Raw genomic sequence first — 19,633 nt, 5'->3', positions numbered from 1 at the left:
TTCAGGGCCGGGGATTTAGCTCAGTGGTTTAGACGCCTGCTATGCAAGCGCAAGGACCCGAGTTCGATCCCCGATACCAAAAAAAAAAAAGAGAGAGAGATAATTGTGATTTTCATTCTCATTTATAATCAAGGACATCCAAAAGTTAAGTAATTTACACAAAGTTACACTATAACTTGAAGGAGCAAGGCTTGGATCTAAGTATTATAGGCTTGGGATTTAAACACTGAATTTGGTAACACATGGGTCTCAAAGTTGAATTTTCCATCATCTTAAAGGGGAATGAAAGTCAACATGTTAGTATCACCCTGGCACCCACTGGCTCATAAGGGGATGACGACAAGGGGCTTCTAACTGTACCCTAAAGAGGATGGAGGAGCCTGACTGTGGTGCATGGAACGAACTGGAGAGGTGAAAATGACGAGGTCAGGTGAACCCTCCAGCTTCCTTCATTAGAAGGTTAAACCTCAGGACATCAACTGCATGCATGTTCTGGGTGTCAGGGAGGCCAGACTGTAGCCAGGAAGCGGTCCCTTGTATGCATCATGTAACACTGCCTAAAAAGCAAAGGAGACATGTCTTTTTTTCTTTAATTTTTTTTTTTTTTTTTTGGTACCGGGGATCAAACTCAGGACCTTGCGATTGCAGAGGCAGGTGAGGTACCACTGAGCTAAATTCCGGCCCTCTTTAATTTTTTAACATTTTCCTTCAGTACTTTTAAAGGCTCCACATACTAGACAAGAATTTTATGATAACATAAATGTTAACTTCTTGAGAGACAAAAATTCTTGTCTATAATTGAGGTTCTTCACCTTACATATGACTTTTGGTGTAAAAACAATAAAAATCAAATGAATGACCAATTCAGTTGTAATTTTTTTTTTGGTTTATTTATTTATTTTGGCTTTTTGAGACAGGGTCTCACTTTGTAACCCAGGCTGGCCTTGAACCTGCAGCGATCCTCCTGCTTCTGCCTCCCTAGTGAGTGCTGGGATTACAGGCATGTGCCACCACACCCAACTTCAGTTGTAACTTTTAAAACCAAATGATTACCTTACTGAACTTGAATGTTCTGAATGTAGACCTATCATGTGGGACAGCACTGAACTCTAGTCAGGTGAAGCCCAAGAACAGCTCCTCCTGTCACCTAGCTCAGGGTGCCTGGGCTTGTCCTGCTCTTCTACTTATTCCAGGAAAATCTGCTCATCTAGAAAGACTCTCTATCCTCCAGCATCTCTTCAAAGTACTCCTCATTATTAAACAGAAGCAAGATAATAGTCTTCCAAATGACGATAAAATAAGTTAACAAACATTTATTAGCATCTTCACAGGTATTTAACTTCCAGTATCTCAGTAACTCCTTGTAGATGTGTTCAATTTTCTAAACTCCTCCTTTTTTTTACTCAAGGAGGGAACTACGTCTTCCTAGCTCATTTTTTTCAAGTTTTATTTTTTATTAGTATGTTTTCAGTACATGTCTCATGGGGAGTTGATACATGCACAAAACACTTATTCTTTTTTCATCCCCTCCTCTTCCATCTCTGTTCCCCTTCCCATTTGTGAAGGATCTCTCTCCCTACTTCCTACTATCTATCTTTTATTTTGCTCTTTATTTATATCTCAGGTTTGTCATATAAGAAGGACCATTCAATATTTAAACTTGTGTGTCTGATTTATTTTATGTGACATTATGGTCTCAAGGTGCATCTAATTCATTTTAAGTGCCTGGGACAACTAAGTTCTTCATTCAAAGACAGGAAATAAAGGCTATTTGATAAAGGTAAGAAAAAGGAAAAATGCAAAGCTTTATGTGTGTTCATTTGACTTAAAGGGAAAAGATGTTCTACTACACACTAAAATATCAAACCAGTGCACAGCATACTAAAAAATTCAATACAATGTAGTTAAACACAATACTCAAGTACTAATCTCTCCATAGCATCTGTTCTTGCTATTTTCTCTTTCATGATATCCAACCTATCCTTGCCTTTCATTTCATTTGTCTTTCCTTGTACCCCTTGTCTTTCTGATTATTTTATTTTTTTGTTGACTCTTTGATGTCAGATCATACTTAACCACAAGAAGAGAGTTATGGTAAGAAGGTGGCTTGCAAAGGAGGGTAGAAAGGCACCTTGTGGGTGAGGCTGGAGACTGTAGCTGGAACAAGTGACACAGCTTGGGTGACAAAACTAGGCTGTCAGACTTTAAGGAAGGCTATTCCTTAAAAGATTGAAAAGCCATAGCTGGTTGTAGTGAATGAAATGCACTCAAGGCTCAATGAAAAGCCTGAGATGAGCAGCATGTGAGAGTGTGCTCACCACTTTTCCGGCCATTGTGTCATAGAACCGCTCGAGGAGCTGGACCACTGTGCTCTTCCCACAGCCACTGCTGCCTACCAACGCCAACGTCTGGCCCTTCTTCACCTGGAGGCTCAGCCCCTGAAGCACTGGGATGTCCGGTCGGGTGGGATAGTTGAACACAACCTCACTGAGGGTCACATTTCCTTCCAATGTATTCTAAAATGAGAATAATAATAGGGTTTGACTACTGCAATACTGACACACAAGGTAAGGTGAACTCCCTCTGACACCGGGTGTGAGAAGGCAGTGAACTTCTACTAGGGTTCAGTTTCATTTCCAAATGTTAGAATTCAGTAAGTCAGATCTAAAGCAGTCACTCCTTTGTGACAGGGACTGTTCATGTACTGCAAATACACAATGGTGATAAATCTGTACCCCTTGAATTGAGTGACCTAAGTATCAGAGCAGCAGAGCAATAGGGTTTGCTTATCCAGCATGCAGCATTCTGGCCCCGCAACTCTCTATGCACAACCGTGGGATATTTGTTTATTAAAATAAAACCATGAACTAGAGACTGGGAAGATTATCAACTTAGTGAAATTCTGTCTCAAGAAAAAAAAGTGCTGGGGATGTAGCTCAGTACAAAGGCCTCATGTTTAATCTCTAGTACCACCAAGAAAGAAGAGGAGGAAGGAAAGAAAAGAAGAGGGAAAGGAAGGAAAGAAGGAAGGAAGGAAGAAAAAGAAAGAAAGAAGAAAGAAAGGAAAGAAGAAAGAAAGAAAGAAAGAAAGAAAGAAAAGAAAAGAAAAGAAAAGAAAAGAAAAGAAAAGAAAAGAAAAGAAAAGAAAAAGAAAGGAAGAGAGAACACGTAACTGGATGTGGTGCATGGTTGTAATTCTGCCTCTTAGGGAAGCTGACTCAGGAGTAGCAATTCAAGCCCAGCCCTGGCAAATTACCAACATAGTAAGACTAGTCTGAAAATGAGAAATTAAAAAAAAGGAGGAGGGTGGCTAGGGATATAACTATGTGAAGGCCCTGGGTTCAAACCCCAGTACCAGAAAACACACACACACACACACACACACACACACACACATTTAATTAAATTTCTTCGTTGAACACTTTCATTCAGGAGTTTGGAACACATTATAAAGTAGAAGCATCAAACCCACCGGCTTTAGGCCTTCTGAGCTGTAGCTGTCAATGGCAGGGACTTTTTGAATGATCATGATGATGTGGGAGGCTGACACTTTGGCTTTAGCATAGTCAGGGGCAAACGAACTGACCTGCCCGACTGCCACGGCGCCAAAGACAATGGCTGAAAATACCCTGGAGGACAGAAGACAAACATTGCACACAATTTTGGCTGCACAGCTAACAAGCGAACACTTCCTCAACCAGGGAGCATGGCCTGAGATAATTATAAAACAGAAACTAAAAAATAAAACAAACACCTTCCTTATAAGTTCATGTCTGTGTGACACTCTGATTGCAACATCGCCCTTTCACCTCTTAGTACCCCCCACCCTGCCCCTTGTTGCCCTCCTGTTTAAGAAACGGAGTTTGTTTTCCAAACTCTGCATTTGAGTTGGCTTGGTAACTACTGTGTTCCACAGGATGTGGCGGAAGTCACTGTTGCCTGTTCCAAGCCTATGACTCAAGGGGCCTGAATGCATTGTTCTCTCTCATACTCTTTCGCTGTCCCACTCATCTCTGACTATGCTGTAGTTCACTGCAGACACACGAGAGAGTGGAGCTGAGATCCACTATGCTGAGCCCTGATCAGCAGAGGTGACCGGTAGATTTGTTGGTAAAACAACAGTCAATATGCTGTGTCACTGTGGCTCGTGGTTACACAATACTGTGTGGCAATCCGGAGTACATATCGTATAGTGAGTGTTGGTGGAATGACATCAGATTCTTAGAAAATCTGTGAATATGCAGCAAAGAGAGCACTCCTTGAGCACCCAGGTTATCATGCTGCTCTCATTTGTATTCATAACCTCTGACATGAGAATCTATAGGGCCTGATTTTTTTTAATCAAAAGATTTGATTTATTAAAAAGAAAAAGTCTAGTGAAATTTCAAGAGTCCCTTCCACCCCAAGCATTTTTCTTCATTAAACAAGGAGTCAATCCACTGAAAAATGTAAATTGAACAGCAATGGGAAAATAAAAAATTTCCATTCTTTTCCAATCTTATGTAATTTAACATAAACTCTAGTTTACTTAGACCTAATGCAGTAGCAGCCTTTGTTGCATCCACGTTTCAAAACAGAACATTTGCAGAACACATAGAACATCATTCTTTTTTCTTCTCCATTATTTCTATATGTTTTAGTGGGTTTTTTTTTTTTTTAAAGATACAAACAATCTTCAAAGTTTACCTTTTTTGGACTTAAGGCATAGCATGAAATTGCGCATTACCCTAAAGCTTAACTTTGAAATGAACTAGATTAGTGCTAGCAAACGTTTGCATTTAGATTGTTTAAATTATATAGTATTTCATTTTTATTTCTTGCTGTAAGTTCTAATGCTGTTCATGGATTGTGAAATTCCTATGCAATCAGTCTCTGCCTGTTGTCAGTTATTAGCAGTGCAGTGAAGAATCCAGATATTGGGCTTTCAGTTTCTCTCTTATCATTTCAGTTCAATGGATGCTGCTTAACCGCGTGGAAGATCCAGTCCATTTTTTGTCCAGCCACTATGATGTGCAAAATTCATGTGTTTCATCAACTATTCCAAAGCCTCTTGCTCAGTTTTATCTAAGGCTAGGGTCCTTTGAATATATGCAATGTCATCAAAAGATTGTAGTCCTGGCATTCCAGAGCCAAGCATCATTGAGAAAAGATTTATGAAGAGATTGACATGCTGCCAATAGCTAGATATGCCTTGCAACACATCTCCTGAAATCTTTCAAATTCTCTGGTCTTTGTACATTCTTTGGGCCTCTTTACTGATCATTATTAAGAAATCTTGTATCAAAGCAAATGGCACACATTCTTGATTATAGTCAAATTTTTTCTTCTTGTGATTCAAAAAGTGTCCAAACTCTATATAATCAGTTTTCCGTCATCTTTCACCATGATGTTACTATTGTTACAGTCTCCAATTCCCAAGATGATGGCAGCCACGCAATATCCAGCACATGAACATGTGAAAAGGTCAATGGATCCATCATATATTTCTCCTTTGCTCTTGTCTTTGAGCCACTGATGCAGTGTGTGGCTACTGAAAAGCAGTGCCTTTCAGGCCCCCGTTGCACTGAATCTGCATGATAGTGTGAGAATTTCTCACCACCTCAGTAAGTCCCACACAGTCACTGATTGAGAGACAACTGTAAGGCAGCATTCAAAGATTAAGATCTTGATTTTGCCAGATATTTGCCATATTGCAAATAAATTGAAGCATTAGCATATCTTGGCATAAATCATCCCCATTTTTAAAGATGACCTCATTGTTCTGAAACAGTAACTCTGACATGATGCCTAGGTTCTCCCATTTCAACCACAGTGGCCTTTTTGGAGAAGACATAATTCAACACTTTTCAAGCCTGAGATTTCCTAGTTGATGAGCAGGGTTTAGAGGAGACAGAATCCATGAAATCTGGTCACCTCATTTGCTCAACTAAAAACTTCATCTGTACCTTTTGTGTCTCATCCTTCTTCTCTTGCTTGAGAATGTCAGTTAAGTTAATAAGCTTTTTCATAGCTTCAACGTGCCTATTCAGGTGCTTCAGATACATACCCCAGGCACAACAATAGGGCTCCAATAGCAGACCAAATCCCTGACTAACGGTTTTATTGTGTATCTCAGATTTTAAATGCCAAAAAAAAAAATGTCCAATTCTTTGATTTGTTAGTGCTTTCTTGAGTAAAAATCTCACAAGCAGGTTATGCAAATATTGTTCATATTTTAGGACCTATGCTAACTGAATTAGGTACTGAGAAAGTTTGGCATCTGTCAAATATTTTTCCAAGCATTGCACAGCAAAACCTTGAACCACAGGATCTGGGTAATTACAGTCCAGAAGCTCCATTGCCTGCTCAGGTTTGATTAGGGGCCAGTCTTTTACTAAGCAGTGCATCTGAGCTACTTCATCTCTAGAATTCCATTTAATAGACAGAAGCAATTTAGGTAAAATTTCAGGGATAGCCACACAACAGTATCTGTGGCTCCACAGAAAATCTTTCTCTTGCTCAGTGATTTTGGACAGAGGATCTGAAATTGCTCAGAGCTGTTCTTTGTCATTTGCTGTTAATTCATCATCTCTAGCTAGTCTGTTACTCAGTCTTGCATGTGAATAACTAATTCTGCTTCTCGGAATACAGACCAATTTGCATGCTCTTCAATCACTGACATATCTGGAAACTTTACCACACTGCTGAACCAATCAAACTCCAACTCTAGGCATGGGGTTTCTTTATTTGGATTTGAACGAGCAACACCAATAGGGTTCCACAAATCTTCTAATCCATGAGGTGCTGGCCAAAGATTCAAAGCCATTTTTCCAGATAGTATGGTGTCTCTTTAGCGCCTTTTCGGGCTTTAACAGAGCAAATGGAAAGGCAGAGTTGAGCAGCATGAGGAAGATTAGGAATATATATATCATAATTCAGTCATTCATTCCATCTAGGATTGCAACAAGGTACTCCTTGAGGGTTCACATTGTCACATAAGGGTTCTTCTCCATGGCAGGTACCCGTTTAAACATAGATCTTATCTTATGTCTCAAATATTTACATTTACATAAGTTGCACAAAGAAATTTTATTGAGTGTACTATTTATAATCCAAAGGGATTTTGTAGATGTTTCTCCATTCATATAAGGTATAGTAGCTGTAGAGATGCATCTTATACTGACTCGGGATATTTTTCTAGAAAGTATTCGTCACATTCACATACTTTTAAAATATACTTGCCTTGATAGTCTAAAACACAAAGTTTTAGTTGTTCAGAAGATAGCAACATCCTTTAGGGTTTTTTTCCCTGAATGCTTCAGCAGTTACTTGTTCTGGCACACAGGCATAGTTGATTTTCAAAGTATACTTCTGCTTGTTATTATTTGGAGAAACTAATACCCAGATCACCACAATTATTTGTCCTTTATCTAATTTATTGTATATGTGTGTTGGCAGTTCTGGTGAAGATTTTACATTTGAAGGATAGACATACATTGCTCTATGAGGTGAATTGAGATCTCTAAGATTCATAGCTTCTTTACAAACATTCAGAATATTTCTTTGGAAGTCCTGTACTTCTGGATCTTTAACCATATCAAATTCACGCACTAGCATGCCAATAACAAAACCAGCCTCTTGATTGAGGATCTTTTCTTCATGGTTGTTTACTGGTTCAATTACTTTTAAAAAGGGTTGAAAAAGCCAGTCACAAAGTCGTGTTGTTTCATTAAAAATTCTTCCCTTTCTGCTTCTTGGATAACACAAAAATGTAAGAAGATTCATCTTGAAGAAATTAAGGGAGAGGGTATTTTCTTGCTTCTTTAAATAGTTCATACTTTATGGTTATTAATGTAGCCTCATGGAGGCATTCTAAAGTCAGGATCATTCTATTTGGTAGTAAACATTCTACTAGGATTCTTGGATGCCCCACAGTTCACCTGATGCTGGTTGTGGTGGCACTGTAACCCTTGTAACACTTTACCAGTGTTATGGCTGTAATGTTATTCCAAAGCAGTAATGCTCAGGGCTTCTCTAGGCAGAGGGAGAGGAGAGTGGGTCGCAACCCCCCCCCACACACCCCTAGAGCCCCCTCCGCTCTGGAGATGCCTGTCCCGGCCTGAGCCTTGCCTCTCCGGTGGTAGGGCCCGATAATGTAAAGGAACTGAAAGACAGTGTCCATGTCTCAATGTTTGTATTTGGACTTCTAAATTAACTGTAATGATCTGTTTTTGAAAATAGAAAATGTGCCTAAATAGACCATTAAATTTTTTCTTTTTCAACAGAAGAAAAAAATCTTCCTTTTTCATTTGATAGCCCTTCAAGTATTAGAACATTGTTCCAAAGGCTCTTGCTTCTTCGATAACTCTTTTTACTACCTTCTGGACATGGTCACAGACACATCTCTGGAACTGACATAAGACTAGCAAATCTTCCTAGAATACCAGGACTCTGTCACTTCTTTCCATTTGGAAAGCAGTAGGATGGGTTAGTGTAGTTTTGTGTTTTTTTTAACCTATCCCTGAATAAATCACATAGATGGTTTTGTCCTCATTATCTAAACCTGTGAGACCTTTTTCAGTGAACTGCTCTTCAGAAATGTCCATCCTTTACTTACTTGAAAGATTGATTTTGCAAAGAGAAATGTCAAGGTGACAGCAATGTTCATCAATTCAAAGACTTGGAGTAAATCCAATCAAAGCCTTAATGCTCATAATAGACTCTGGTAGAATATTCTATATCCAACAGCAATGTAGCAGAAAAATCCCAATTTAGCTTTCTGTTTGTTATATTTTTATTTCTCCAGCACTTACTTTGCAACTGTTCTCTCAAGGGAAAGTGCTTTTATCATGGGATCTCCCAAGTTTGAAGAATACAGGGCACCATCTCTTCCTCTTAGCTGCCCACTTGGAAAGCCCTTTACAAAGAGCCATCAGACTCGTTCAGGGTTATGCCTCTTTCTAAATGCCAAGGCCTCCTGGAGACCTCTGAGTTGAGTCATCCACCCAACCACAAATTCAGAAAGGTCAAATATGTGTTAGTCAGCACTGGAATACAAATGTTACCAAGGAACAAGCTTCCATAGGAATACACAGAAACCAAGAGGCAAAATGCTACTTTCTCAACCATCAAAATCTCTTCATGGGGCTTCATATGAACCACCTTCATCCCAGGCTTACTTTTTTAGGGTTAAATTGTCAATATTAACCCAATACTTACAATAAGACATTTTCAAACTCCATGACTCTTTGGGCTACCAAGTAGGCGCCAAATCGGAAACAAGCAGCATAGGAAAAAGCCATCATGGCCTGGGTGAAGGAAAATGTGATTCCAAAGATATGTGCTTTTTTCAAAGAGTTTCTGCAAAAAAGATATTTGAAAACTTACTCTGCTTTCTCAGTCCTTAAAATGTAAACGTTCATAGGTTGGCAGTAGGGTACAGAATTGTGATAGACAAAAATTGATTTCATTTCCAAAGAACAAATTTGATCCTCATTTTACTTCTAGTTGAACAAATTGAATTGTGTCACTCATTTATGAGCCGCCCTGTGTTCATCTTTAATGAAGGATTACCTCATTGTGTTGGTGTAATGATAAACTAAAACTGAACTGTACGCATAACCTGTTATGCATTAGTAAATGAAAGTTCCCTCTCTTTTTCCAACAACTGGACATAAAACACATGTGTTCTGCATTGTCAGCATTCATTCCACACACATCTACACAACACATTAAAACTAAGTAAAACAGAGGAACAGGGCCATGCTGAGTAACACAGTAGGAAGTTCCTGCCCTTACAGATCTAGGAGCTGAACTGTGTAAGCATCTATGAAATGGATACCTTCTGAATAACATGTTATGGAAACGAAGAAGGGCTTTAGTCTCTGGGTGAGTTAGAAAAGGTGCTGGAATTGAGGGCCTAGGTTTTCTGAGGAATATGCAACTCAGTGATATGGCTGTGTGGGGAGCAGCAGGTCGGTGAGTGGGAGCCCTCTGGGTCTCCTTCTGCTTCCACCATATCAACTTGGCCTTCATCTCTGTCATGTAGTGGAATTTCAGATGAAAATTTCAAAATAACCCTACTATCACTAAAACATCTGAAAACCCATTGATAAAGTTATGCTCTCTCTAGTAAAATAGAGAGGAAACAGACTCAAAGGTTGGGCTTGCTCATGTTCATCCCACACAGTAGAGCTCTCACTGGAATGACTGTGTTGAAGAAAGAACACAAGGTCTCTGCTGGGGGAGAAGTGAAGAAAGTTATGAAGAGTACACTCTGGCAACATCACCCCCTCCATGTGTACTGAAGATTCAAATTGCATGATACAAAATGCCTCACAACCCCAACCAGAGCAAATCCTAAGGTCATTATCCATATGGACAACAGAACCATTCTCTTGATCCTTTCCCCGACTGTTCGTCATGTGTTACCCAGTGTTCCATGTTCTACCTTAGAGATACACCTGCCTTAGTTTGGGTCTCATGTCTTCTCTCCTGTACAATTAATTACTAGTCCTTTCCAGTTGGTCCCCTTCTAGTCCTATCTTCACTAGGGCCCTACCTACCTTGCAAAGTAATCCTTCTTAAAACAAATACAATGATTGAAAACTCTTCACACTCTTCCCCCACTCTTCCATCATTATTACCTGTATGGTACCTGCAAACTTTGTGCATACATATATTCAAATTTCTTTTCCCGAGTCAAAGAAACAACAGTTCGGAAGTTTTCTATTGCTTCAGTAGCGATCTGTAACAGAGATCACTGGTTAGGAAGGGCCACAGGGAACAATAAACTTGAATTCTGAGAAATAGGTTAACAAAATTCGTTTTTCATTCCATTATTTAATTTATTATTTGAGCATCTTCTCTATGGAAGGCCTTAAATAATTTACCAAACTAAGTTTTAGATTTGGAAGAAAGATGAACCAATTCAATCTTCCCCTCTTTACAGAAGAAGCTTAAGTTTAAAGGGTTGAAAGCAGCTGTCCAAAGCCACACATTTGTATTCAGCTTTACAAAATTAACCCAAAGATTCAAAATGGTACATCATTTGCAGTGCTCTTGCTCCGTCGATATTTAGATTTAAACTGTAACAGTTACTTTATATGTTTATAAAAATGTGATTATTTGTATTTTTTTCTTTATAACTGCCATTCATGACAACTCAATAATATTTGGGAAATAAAATGTTGAAATGATAAAAAGGTAACATGAAATTGCATGTTGGTGTATCTTACACATTAGCTTATGTTGTTCCTTCTAAGCATACTCATTGGGGTGGGGGGGTGAAGTGAGGGCTTCATACATGCTGGTTGAGCACTCTACCACTTAACTACAACATCAACAGTTTTTCTTCCTTCTGAGATGGTGTTACTAGCCTGTCCAGGATAGATTCCAACTGTGATCACTTTCTGAGTCAGCATACAGAGTAGCTGGGATTAAAGATGTGTGGTAATGTGCCTGCTTTACATCTTTAACCAACAGAGATGTATTTGTTTGTCACTATGTTTTACCTTGATATCAAAACTATTTTCCAAAGTCATTATATCTACATTAATAAAGGGATTTCAATGGCCACATAACATCACAGCCAGTAAGTATTTCTTTATTTTTGCTCAATGTTTTCAATTTTTTCCTTATTATAAAAATGTTATGATAAATATTCTTGCAGATAAATATTTGTCCATATTGAATGATTTTCTTAGGACAAGTTCTTAACTGTGAGCTTAGTGGATCAAATAAATAATTTTTAAGGACCACTGGAACTTATTATCATCTTTTCCCCAGAAAGTTCCTATCATTCAGGGATGTCCTAATTGCATGTTACTTCCTACAGTGCTATTTGATTGGGAGACAAATGCCCTTTACTGCCTTTTGGAATCTGAGTAGAGGGGCATGGAGAGAGCAATGACCATCATAAAGATGGGCTCTTGCTTATTCTTCATTGCATCTCACACACATTATCCAGCTTCAAAGATAACAGCAAATATGAACACATTAGTCAATTTTGAAGATTTCCACAAAAAGCTATAATAAAAAATTAATAATGAATTCTTAACCAACTTTTTTCAAAAATTAACAACCATTCTTTAATCCAAGCAGGAATTATGTTTACCATAAACTACTGAGAATGGCAGGAAAGTATCAAGACTATCTAGGTTAAAATATTTTATAACTTGTCTTATACGTTTAAAAAATAATATATGCTCGTTTTGGAAAATCCTAAAAGTACAGAAAACATGAAGTTAGAGGAAAAACCTACCTTCACTCAAACTCCCCAAAGAAAATACTTTTAATTATAAGAGTTTAAACAGAGGCTTTTTATTGGTTAGTACCATCATTAACAAACTAGTAATGTCTCCTTTAAATAAGGTTTCACACAGTCGCACGGAACACACTGAATCAGCCCGCGCCCGGCAACAATCCACTGGACACCCTCCGCTCTGCCCTGCTCCTCTGTACAGCCCCCGGTTCCACACTACAAAGACACAGAGTACACCGGACCACCAGACCACGGAACTGGGTCCTGCCACTCCCGGCCCAGAAGTAGGGGCTTCTGAGCTGCTGTCCCACTGCTCCTGGTCCAGAGGAAGGGGCTTCCTGGGCGCCATCCCTCCCACTGCCCCCAGCCCAGAGGAAAGGACTTTGGGGCCGCCTTCTATCCTGCTGCTCCCGGCCCAGAGAAAGGGGCTTCTGGGCCACCATTCCTATCGCCCCTCCTGGCCCCTGGACCACCTCTCCCAGCTCAGAGGAGGTGATTCTTGCGGGCCCCAACAGCAATACCCCGCCTCCTGAGTCGAAATGAGAAAACACATAAATAAGTCTCAAAACCAGACTTGCAGATCACCTACAGCAACCCCAAAGGGAAATGAGATGGAACACTCTGATACTCAACCACCTGGACCCACTGAACTGGCAACAAAAGGAGATCTGGAAAAAATGAAATCAGAAATAATTTCTGAGATAACAGGAGAAATAGTGCTCCTAGTGCAAGACATGATTAATAAATCTAGAGAGGAGGTGAGGAACATGATGAAATCCCAATATAGGAAACAAATGGAATCCATAAAACTGATGCAAATAGATTTCCAGGAGATTAAAAATTCCTTTGAAAGTCTACACAGCAGAATGAGCCCATGTGAGGACAGAATTTCAGATACAGAAGATAAGATGCCAATTAATGACCAGGAAAAGAAAAATTGCTTCAAAATTCTAAGGGAACATGAGAAATCAATCCAGCAGCTGCTAGATGATGTAAAGAAGAATAACAAGACTGACTGGAATCAATGAAGAAACAAGAGAGAGTGCAGAAGACATAAAAAACTCTTCACAGAAGTAATGGCAGAAAACTTCCCAAACAGAGGAAAAGAACTTGACATACAGATAAGTGAGGAATATAGGACTCCAAATAGCCTTGATCAAAAAAAATCTACATATAGGCATATAATTGTTAAGATTCCAGAAACACAACAGAAGAAAAAATTCTACAACCAGTTAGAGGAAAGAAACAAATCACATACAAAGGAAAGCCCATCAGAATCACAGCAGACTTCTCAACACAAACCATCAAGGCAAGAAGAGCTTGGAGTGACGTATTCCAAGCCCTAAAAGAAAACAGCCTCCAACCCAGGTTGATGTACCCTGCAAAACTATCTTTCAAAATTGATGGAGAAAGAAGATACTTTCATGAAAAAGAGTACCTTAGGAACTTCGTGAATACCAAACCAGTACTCCAAAAAATTTTACACAATATCCTAGGAACAGACATTGAGGATCACAGTCCCAGGAAGCAAAGCAGAATGAACCCATCTGGCATGACAAGAAATTAAATGTAAAAGGGGAGAATCCAACAAAAACAAAAGTCATGGCAATGACAAGTCAATACGTTTCAATTATATCCATCAATGTTAATGGTCTCAATTCACCAATCAAAAGAAATAGACTGGCCGAATTGGTCAAGAAGAAAAATCCAACAATATGCTGCACACAAGAAACACACTTAATTCAAAATGAAACTAATAGACTGAAAGTTAAAGGGTGGAAAACAATACTCCATGTGATGGGAACCCGAAAAAAAGCAGGAGTAGCTATCTTCTTTGCAGATCAAGTAGATTTCAAACCAACACTGATTAAGAGAGACAAAGAAGGATACTACATCCTTGTAAAGGGAAGAATCCAAGAGGAAGAGATGACAATCATAAATATCTATGCACCAAACACTAGTTGACCCAACTATATAAAACAAATACTAATGGACATGAAAAGCCATATATGCACTAATACAATTGTAGTGGGGGACCTCAACACCCCACTGTCACAAATAGATAGATCAACTAGACAAAAAATAAGTAATGAAATACTAGAACTCAATCGGACTCTTCAACAAATGAACTTAACAGATGTTTAGAGTGTTCCACCCCACAAAATCAGAATACACATTCTTCTCAACTGCACATGGGTCATTCTCCAAAACAGAGCACTTACTTGCTCATAGAACATGTTTAAGTAAGTGCAAAGGAATTGAAGTTATCCCCTGTATATTATCAGACCATAGTGCAATGAAATTGGAGATCCATAGCAAAAGAAACTGGAAAAATTTCATAAACACATGGAAATTGAACAACACACTTCTGAATAAACAGTGGGTCACAGAGGAAATTAAAGAAGAAATCAGACAGGTCCTTCAATTAAATGACAATGACAATACAACATATTGGAATCTATGGGACACAATGAAAGCAGTCTTACGAGGGAAATTCATAGCAGTGAATATGCATATTAGGAAAACAGAAGGAGCCCAATTAAACAACCTGATGCTGAGCCTCAAGTTTCTGGGAAAAGAAGAGCAGGACAACTCCAAAGCTCATACAAGTGGAGGAAATTATAAAGATCAGGGCAGAAATCAATCCAATGGAGACTAAGAGAACAATACAAAAAATCAATGAAGCCCCAAAAGTTGGTTCTTCGAAAGAATCAACAAAATTGACAAACCTTTAGCCAACCTTGTCAGAAAAAGGAAAGAAAAGCAAAGTACACGATTAAACAGAGTTATCAGCACAAGGTGTATGCCCTGGCTGGGCTCAGTGTTATCTGGGCCAGACCACGGCCAGACCACAAGGGTCAGGGTGTATGACAAAGAACCTTAGTCACCTGGGCCTGCTGAAATCCAGAGCCATCTCACCTGCCTGCATCCAGCCCTGACTCCTGGGAAACTGGAATGTCCATTAGTAGATGTTACCTTGTCTAGACATCAGGACTAGTTTTGAGGTAGGCCCTGGTCTGACCTCTCATTTCTGCCATGTAATACCAGAGCACATTCTGCCATCAGAGTATCTCTTTTTTTTTTTTCTGCCCAGAGTTCAACTGCCTGAGTTTGAATAATGACTCCCAAATTTACTGGCCCTCAGCTCTCAGGCACTGGGGCCACTGCCTGCCTGTGTTTGAGACTCAACTAAATAATAAGATGATCGTGGAATTTACCTCACAGTGTTGTGGTAAGGAGTAAAGCATATGCCAGGAAACACTGAAGGGTCATAGAAGTATTTGTTAAATAATGAGGGGGAAAATCACTTAAGCAAGCTCTGAAAAAAGTACTAAGTGGAGGAGAAACAGAAATAAGATGAAGAGAGGAGACATGATAAAAGAGAAAGTGGTAAATGTTTTAACCATATAAGATACCCTGAGAACTTTTCAATATTGAATCTCCCTCCATTATGGATAATAAAATGAGCCCTTTTTCAATAAAGAGATAGATTTAAGCATATGTAAATGAAGTAAGAGGGTAAGAGAAAGAATGAGGTGAGGAGGGCTGGGGATTTAGCTCAGTGGTTTCGCCGCCTGCTGCGCAAGTGCAAAGACCCAAGTTCGATCCCCGGTACCAAAAAAAAAAGAGAATGAGGTGAGGAGAGAGTAAGGGAAAGAAAGGCAAAAAGGAAAGAACTGAAGCAGAGGCAGAAGAATGTGAAGACAATGGCCTGAAACCGGAAAAGCCCATTCAAATCAAGCTGACACTTGGAGCTAAGTATGTGTGTGCTACTTTTCTTCAGCTTCTAATCTATATAATAAATGTAAGAAATATTGCTTTGAGGAATGGTTATAAAAACATTCTCAGAGGGTCATAACTAAAACGAAGTAGGACTGATTTGAATTTATTTCCTTTGACTCACCTTCCCAGAATGTTCCAGTTCTTTTTTATCTTTGAGTGCTTGTCCAGAAAACATTCTCATTTGAACAAATCCTGCTATTGCCATGAGGGGCACAATGGCTAAGAGTAAAAGTGTTAATTGCCAGCCATAGATGAAGGAAATAATAATTCCTGTCCCGAGATTTGCTATATTCTGGGTAATTATAGCAAGCCTGGAACCTATTGCCTGGAAAAAGAAACAAATTAGAATCACATTTTTATACTGTATTTAAAATATATTTTGTGTTTAAAATGTATATGTATTCTTAAGGAACATGATAAATTTTCTATTCAATTTACTTTAGTACTTTTAGTAGATTTTGAAAATGAAGATATACATGACTTCTGAATAAATACTGAAAGTAAAAGATCAACAATCTGGAGTTCAATTACATATTTCTATCTTTTCCAATTTTTTAATACAAAGAACATCTTAATCATAGGATGGACACTAAAACAAGTTCTGTAAATTATAATAAATAAATAAATAAAAGAGTGGCAGTTATATTAAACTAGGAATGGTAGAAATTCCCAAAGGATATCTAGGCCTATTTGAAATGCTTATTTTTAACTTTGATTTTATTTTGGAAAACAATAGAGTTGACACTAATGAAATGTAACTTCTATTAAGCTGGCATCTGATTTTCAGTTTGAATGTCAGCAGGAGCCTGACCAGAGCTTTCAGAAGCATATAGAGATTGCCATCAGTGGGCAGCACATACTGTTCATTCAGTTTGTCATTGTGGAATTCAGTGCATCACATCTCCACTCCCCAGAAAATACTCAATGCCCTCACACTATTCTGAGCAAACACACTCATTAATTACCACAGCTCTCCACCCTGAATTCTGGGACAGAAATCTTTATACCATCATACATATCCCATGCTGACTTAATGTTTCTAATACAATCACTAGATTAATACTTAGCAGGGAAAAGACCCTACAACTCCCACCAGCCTTCATATACACCAAATTATACATGAGAGTGCAGTACTAGGGCAGAAGGAGGTAACATAAAAATACATCACACTTTTTTTTTGGTACGGGTGATCAAATCCAGGACCTCGCACTTGCGAGGCAAGTGTGGTGCCACTGAATTAAATTCCTGGCCCTATACATCACACTTTTATCTGATGCCATCATTAATTTTATGTTAAGGAATGCTTTGCAAAATTTGGCAAAGTCACACAGCAGAGGGGTCTTCAAATCCAGCTCTCTGTCCTGCACATTTTCCATGTGAAGCTCTAATGATGCAACCTGGGGGGAGTCTGCAGCACAAGAATAAAGTCTGTGGCTCCTGTTGTCAGGATCTGCACATCCTTCTTGTAACTCACTTCCCACATCTGCTGCTGACTGAGAGGCATGGGAACATTCCCCAGTTCACAGCAGGAGCTGCCCTGGCACATCCCCTTGCAGGTACCAGACATCCAGCTTCAGATGGCAGGCATGGACCCCACGAATCACCAGGATGAATCAGAGATTACTATATCCTCTTAGCAAACAGGAAAGTGGTACTTAAAGACCCAGGACTCCATGCTGCATGGGGGTGAAGCCCACGGCTCTCTGATTTATAGCACTGAGGACTGCTCTTTATTCTCAAGCCCTGACACTCACTGTCGCTCACACAGAGTAGGAGTCTACAGAACTCTGAGGAGCAGTCACCTGTCCCTAATTCTTCTCCTCTTGCTGTTTATTTACTCCTCAGAACACCATCCTAGCCCTTCAACTTGAATTATAAAATACTTGTGTTCATTAGGAAAAAAGGATTATTTTCTGAACTTCTTTTTGAAATTATGAATATTTCACTTCACCATTCCCTCAACCACCTTCTCCCAGAGAAAAGTTTTCAAAATATCTTGTTCTTTTTAATTTCTTTATTTCTCTGAAGAACTCTAGACCACATATCAAAATAAAATGAAAGAGGCCCTGAGTTACATTTTCTTCTGGTTTATGTTTAGCGGAACTAAGCTACTTCAATAGTGTACAGACTTGGTGATTTGACAGTTTAAAGTTATTCCCACTACGCTTACTTTATTTTTTAGTATGTTTTTCAATTGTTTCAATCCATTTAGGAATATTTTTCTCCTTTCTTCTGAACTACAATAGCCCTAAACTTTGTGACAGCAGGCACACATCCGTTTTTTCAGTAACAGTTATAGTTTTCTGTTGATGGTGCTCTAACATAGACTGATCCTGAATGATATTCTGAAAATAATTTTTACTAAACACCTGTTCTTCTACATGCATCTTGTTAATAGCATGAATAATATACCAATAGCAAAAGACATGTTACAAGTTACAACTATTTGGTAAATAATGTTTAAACTGTCAACATTTTTGTTATTAAACATATAATATATTTTTGCGTTTGATGTCTTTTTTATTAATCATTTTTATTAATATATGTTTATAATACAAAATAAATGTATTCATCATGGGAAATTGGCACATATAAATATCACATCTTGATCCTTTTTACTTCACATTTTCTTAACGATGATGATAACTAACATCCACAATCAGATGCTGAGGTGCAACATGGCCAAGTACGTCAACCACAAACAGAAATGAGGCACATACCCCTTTCACTTGAGAGGCGTCATTGGCAAGTCTGGTAGTCAGTGCTCCAGTGGTGTTTTTAGGGTCATCAAACCAGCTCACATCCTGTGGTAGAAAAGAGATTTTATTACCTCACAGTTCTGTGTATGAGACTCTTAGCTCCAGCAATAAAGGTCAGTTCTGTTTATAACTCCCCTTCATTTAGCTTTCAGGATGTGATGTTCAATAGACAAGAAAGGGACTTTATGTATAAAACAGAAAAGTAGATCATCCAATTAGTAAAAAAAGAAAAACTATGCCTACTTTTTTCCAAGGATTATTTCTAAGTGTTAGACAAAATCATGAACAGTACCAGCACCGCCTAGGCTCTAGAGATGGAAATGTGACAAAGAAAAATAAAGCACTGTAAAAGGATAAAGAAGTGAGAGAAGATGCTGTTTTAGAAATAGGAATGGGGACAGAGAGGTGCATTCTGAGGAGACACTTGAGCAGAGACCTAAAGGAAGGAAGAAATGAGAATATCTGCAGGAAGGAGGTATAACAGCCCTCAGGAAGGTCCCGAGGCAAAGCACACTTGCTATTTTCAACCACCAGCAAGGGAGTCTTGCAGGTGCTACTGGCCTCAAAAGCAACTGTGTGCACTTGAGAAAGTGCTTCTTCCTCTGGACAGATTCCTGTTCTCACGTGGCTGTCATGACTTTCTTGTATCCATGTAGTGAGTTACCATATGGGAAATATACTGTGTACAGGAAAAGGGTGAAGTTTTAGAGATGGGGTCAGAAAGATGGATGGCAGGGGGCACAATGTGTTGGTCTTTCTGCAGCTGCAAAGATTCGAGAATATTCTGAGGGATATTCCAGACTTTATCCCTAGCAGATTGGGGCAGAGAGATGTGGTTTAAGATAAATTT

General features: G+C 38.9%; 1 protein-coding gene and 1 pseudogene across 2 annotated transcripts in view; both read right to left on the bottom strand.

The window, feature by feature from the left end:
- The window catches only part of LOC101705543 (ATP-dependent translocase ABCB1), a 94,805-nt gene that overhangs the window by 9,483 nt on the left and 65,689 nt on the right, over positions 1 to 19,633 (bottom strand). For both annotated transcript variants that reach the window (XM_004851210.4, XM_087206273.1), the window contains 6 exons: positions 18,745 to 18,828; positions 16,146 to 16,349; positions 10,626 to 10,726; positions 9,199 to 9,339; positions 3,473 to 3,629; positions 2,319 to 2,516 (listed from right to left, as the gene is read on the bottom strand). In XM_004851210.4, coding sequence (XP_004851267.1) covers positions 2,319 to 2,516; positions 3,473 to 3,629; positions 9,199 to 9,339; positions 10,626 to 10,726; positions 16,146 to 16,349; positions 18,745 to 18,828 — 885 coding nt within the window. The remainder of the gene's footprint in view (positions 1 to 2,318; positions 2,517 to 3,472; positions 3,630 to 9,198; positions 9,340 to 10,625; positions 10,727 to 16,145; positions 16,350 to 18,744; positions 18,829 to 19,633) is intronic.
- LOC106009898 (phosphatidylinositol 4,5-bisphosphate 3-kinase catalytic subunit alpha isoform pseudogene) lies at positions 4,770 to 9,147 on the bottom strand (annotated as a pseudogene).

The sequence above is a fragment of the Heterocephalus glaber genome, unplaced genomic scaffold (genome assembly GCF_053883595.1).
Source record: "Heterocephalus glaber isolate CG9 unplaced genomic scaffold, H.glaber_assembly_v1.0 deba00000621, whole genome shotgun sequence".
Lineage (NCBI taxonomy): Eukaryota > Metazoa > Chordata > Mammalia > Rodentia > Bathyergidae > Heterocephalus > Heterocephalus glaber.
This window is presented reverse-complemented; position numbering and strand designations above follow the sequence as displayed.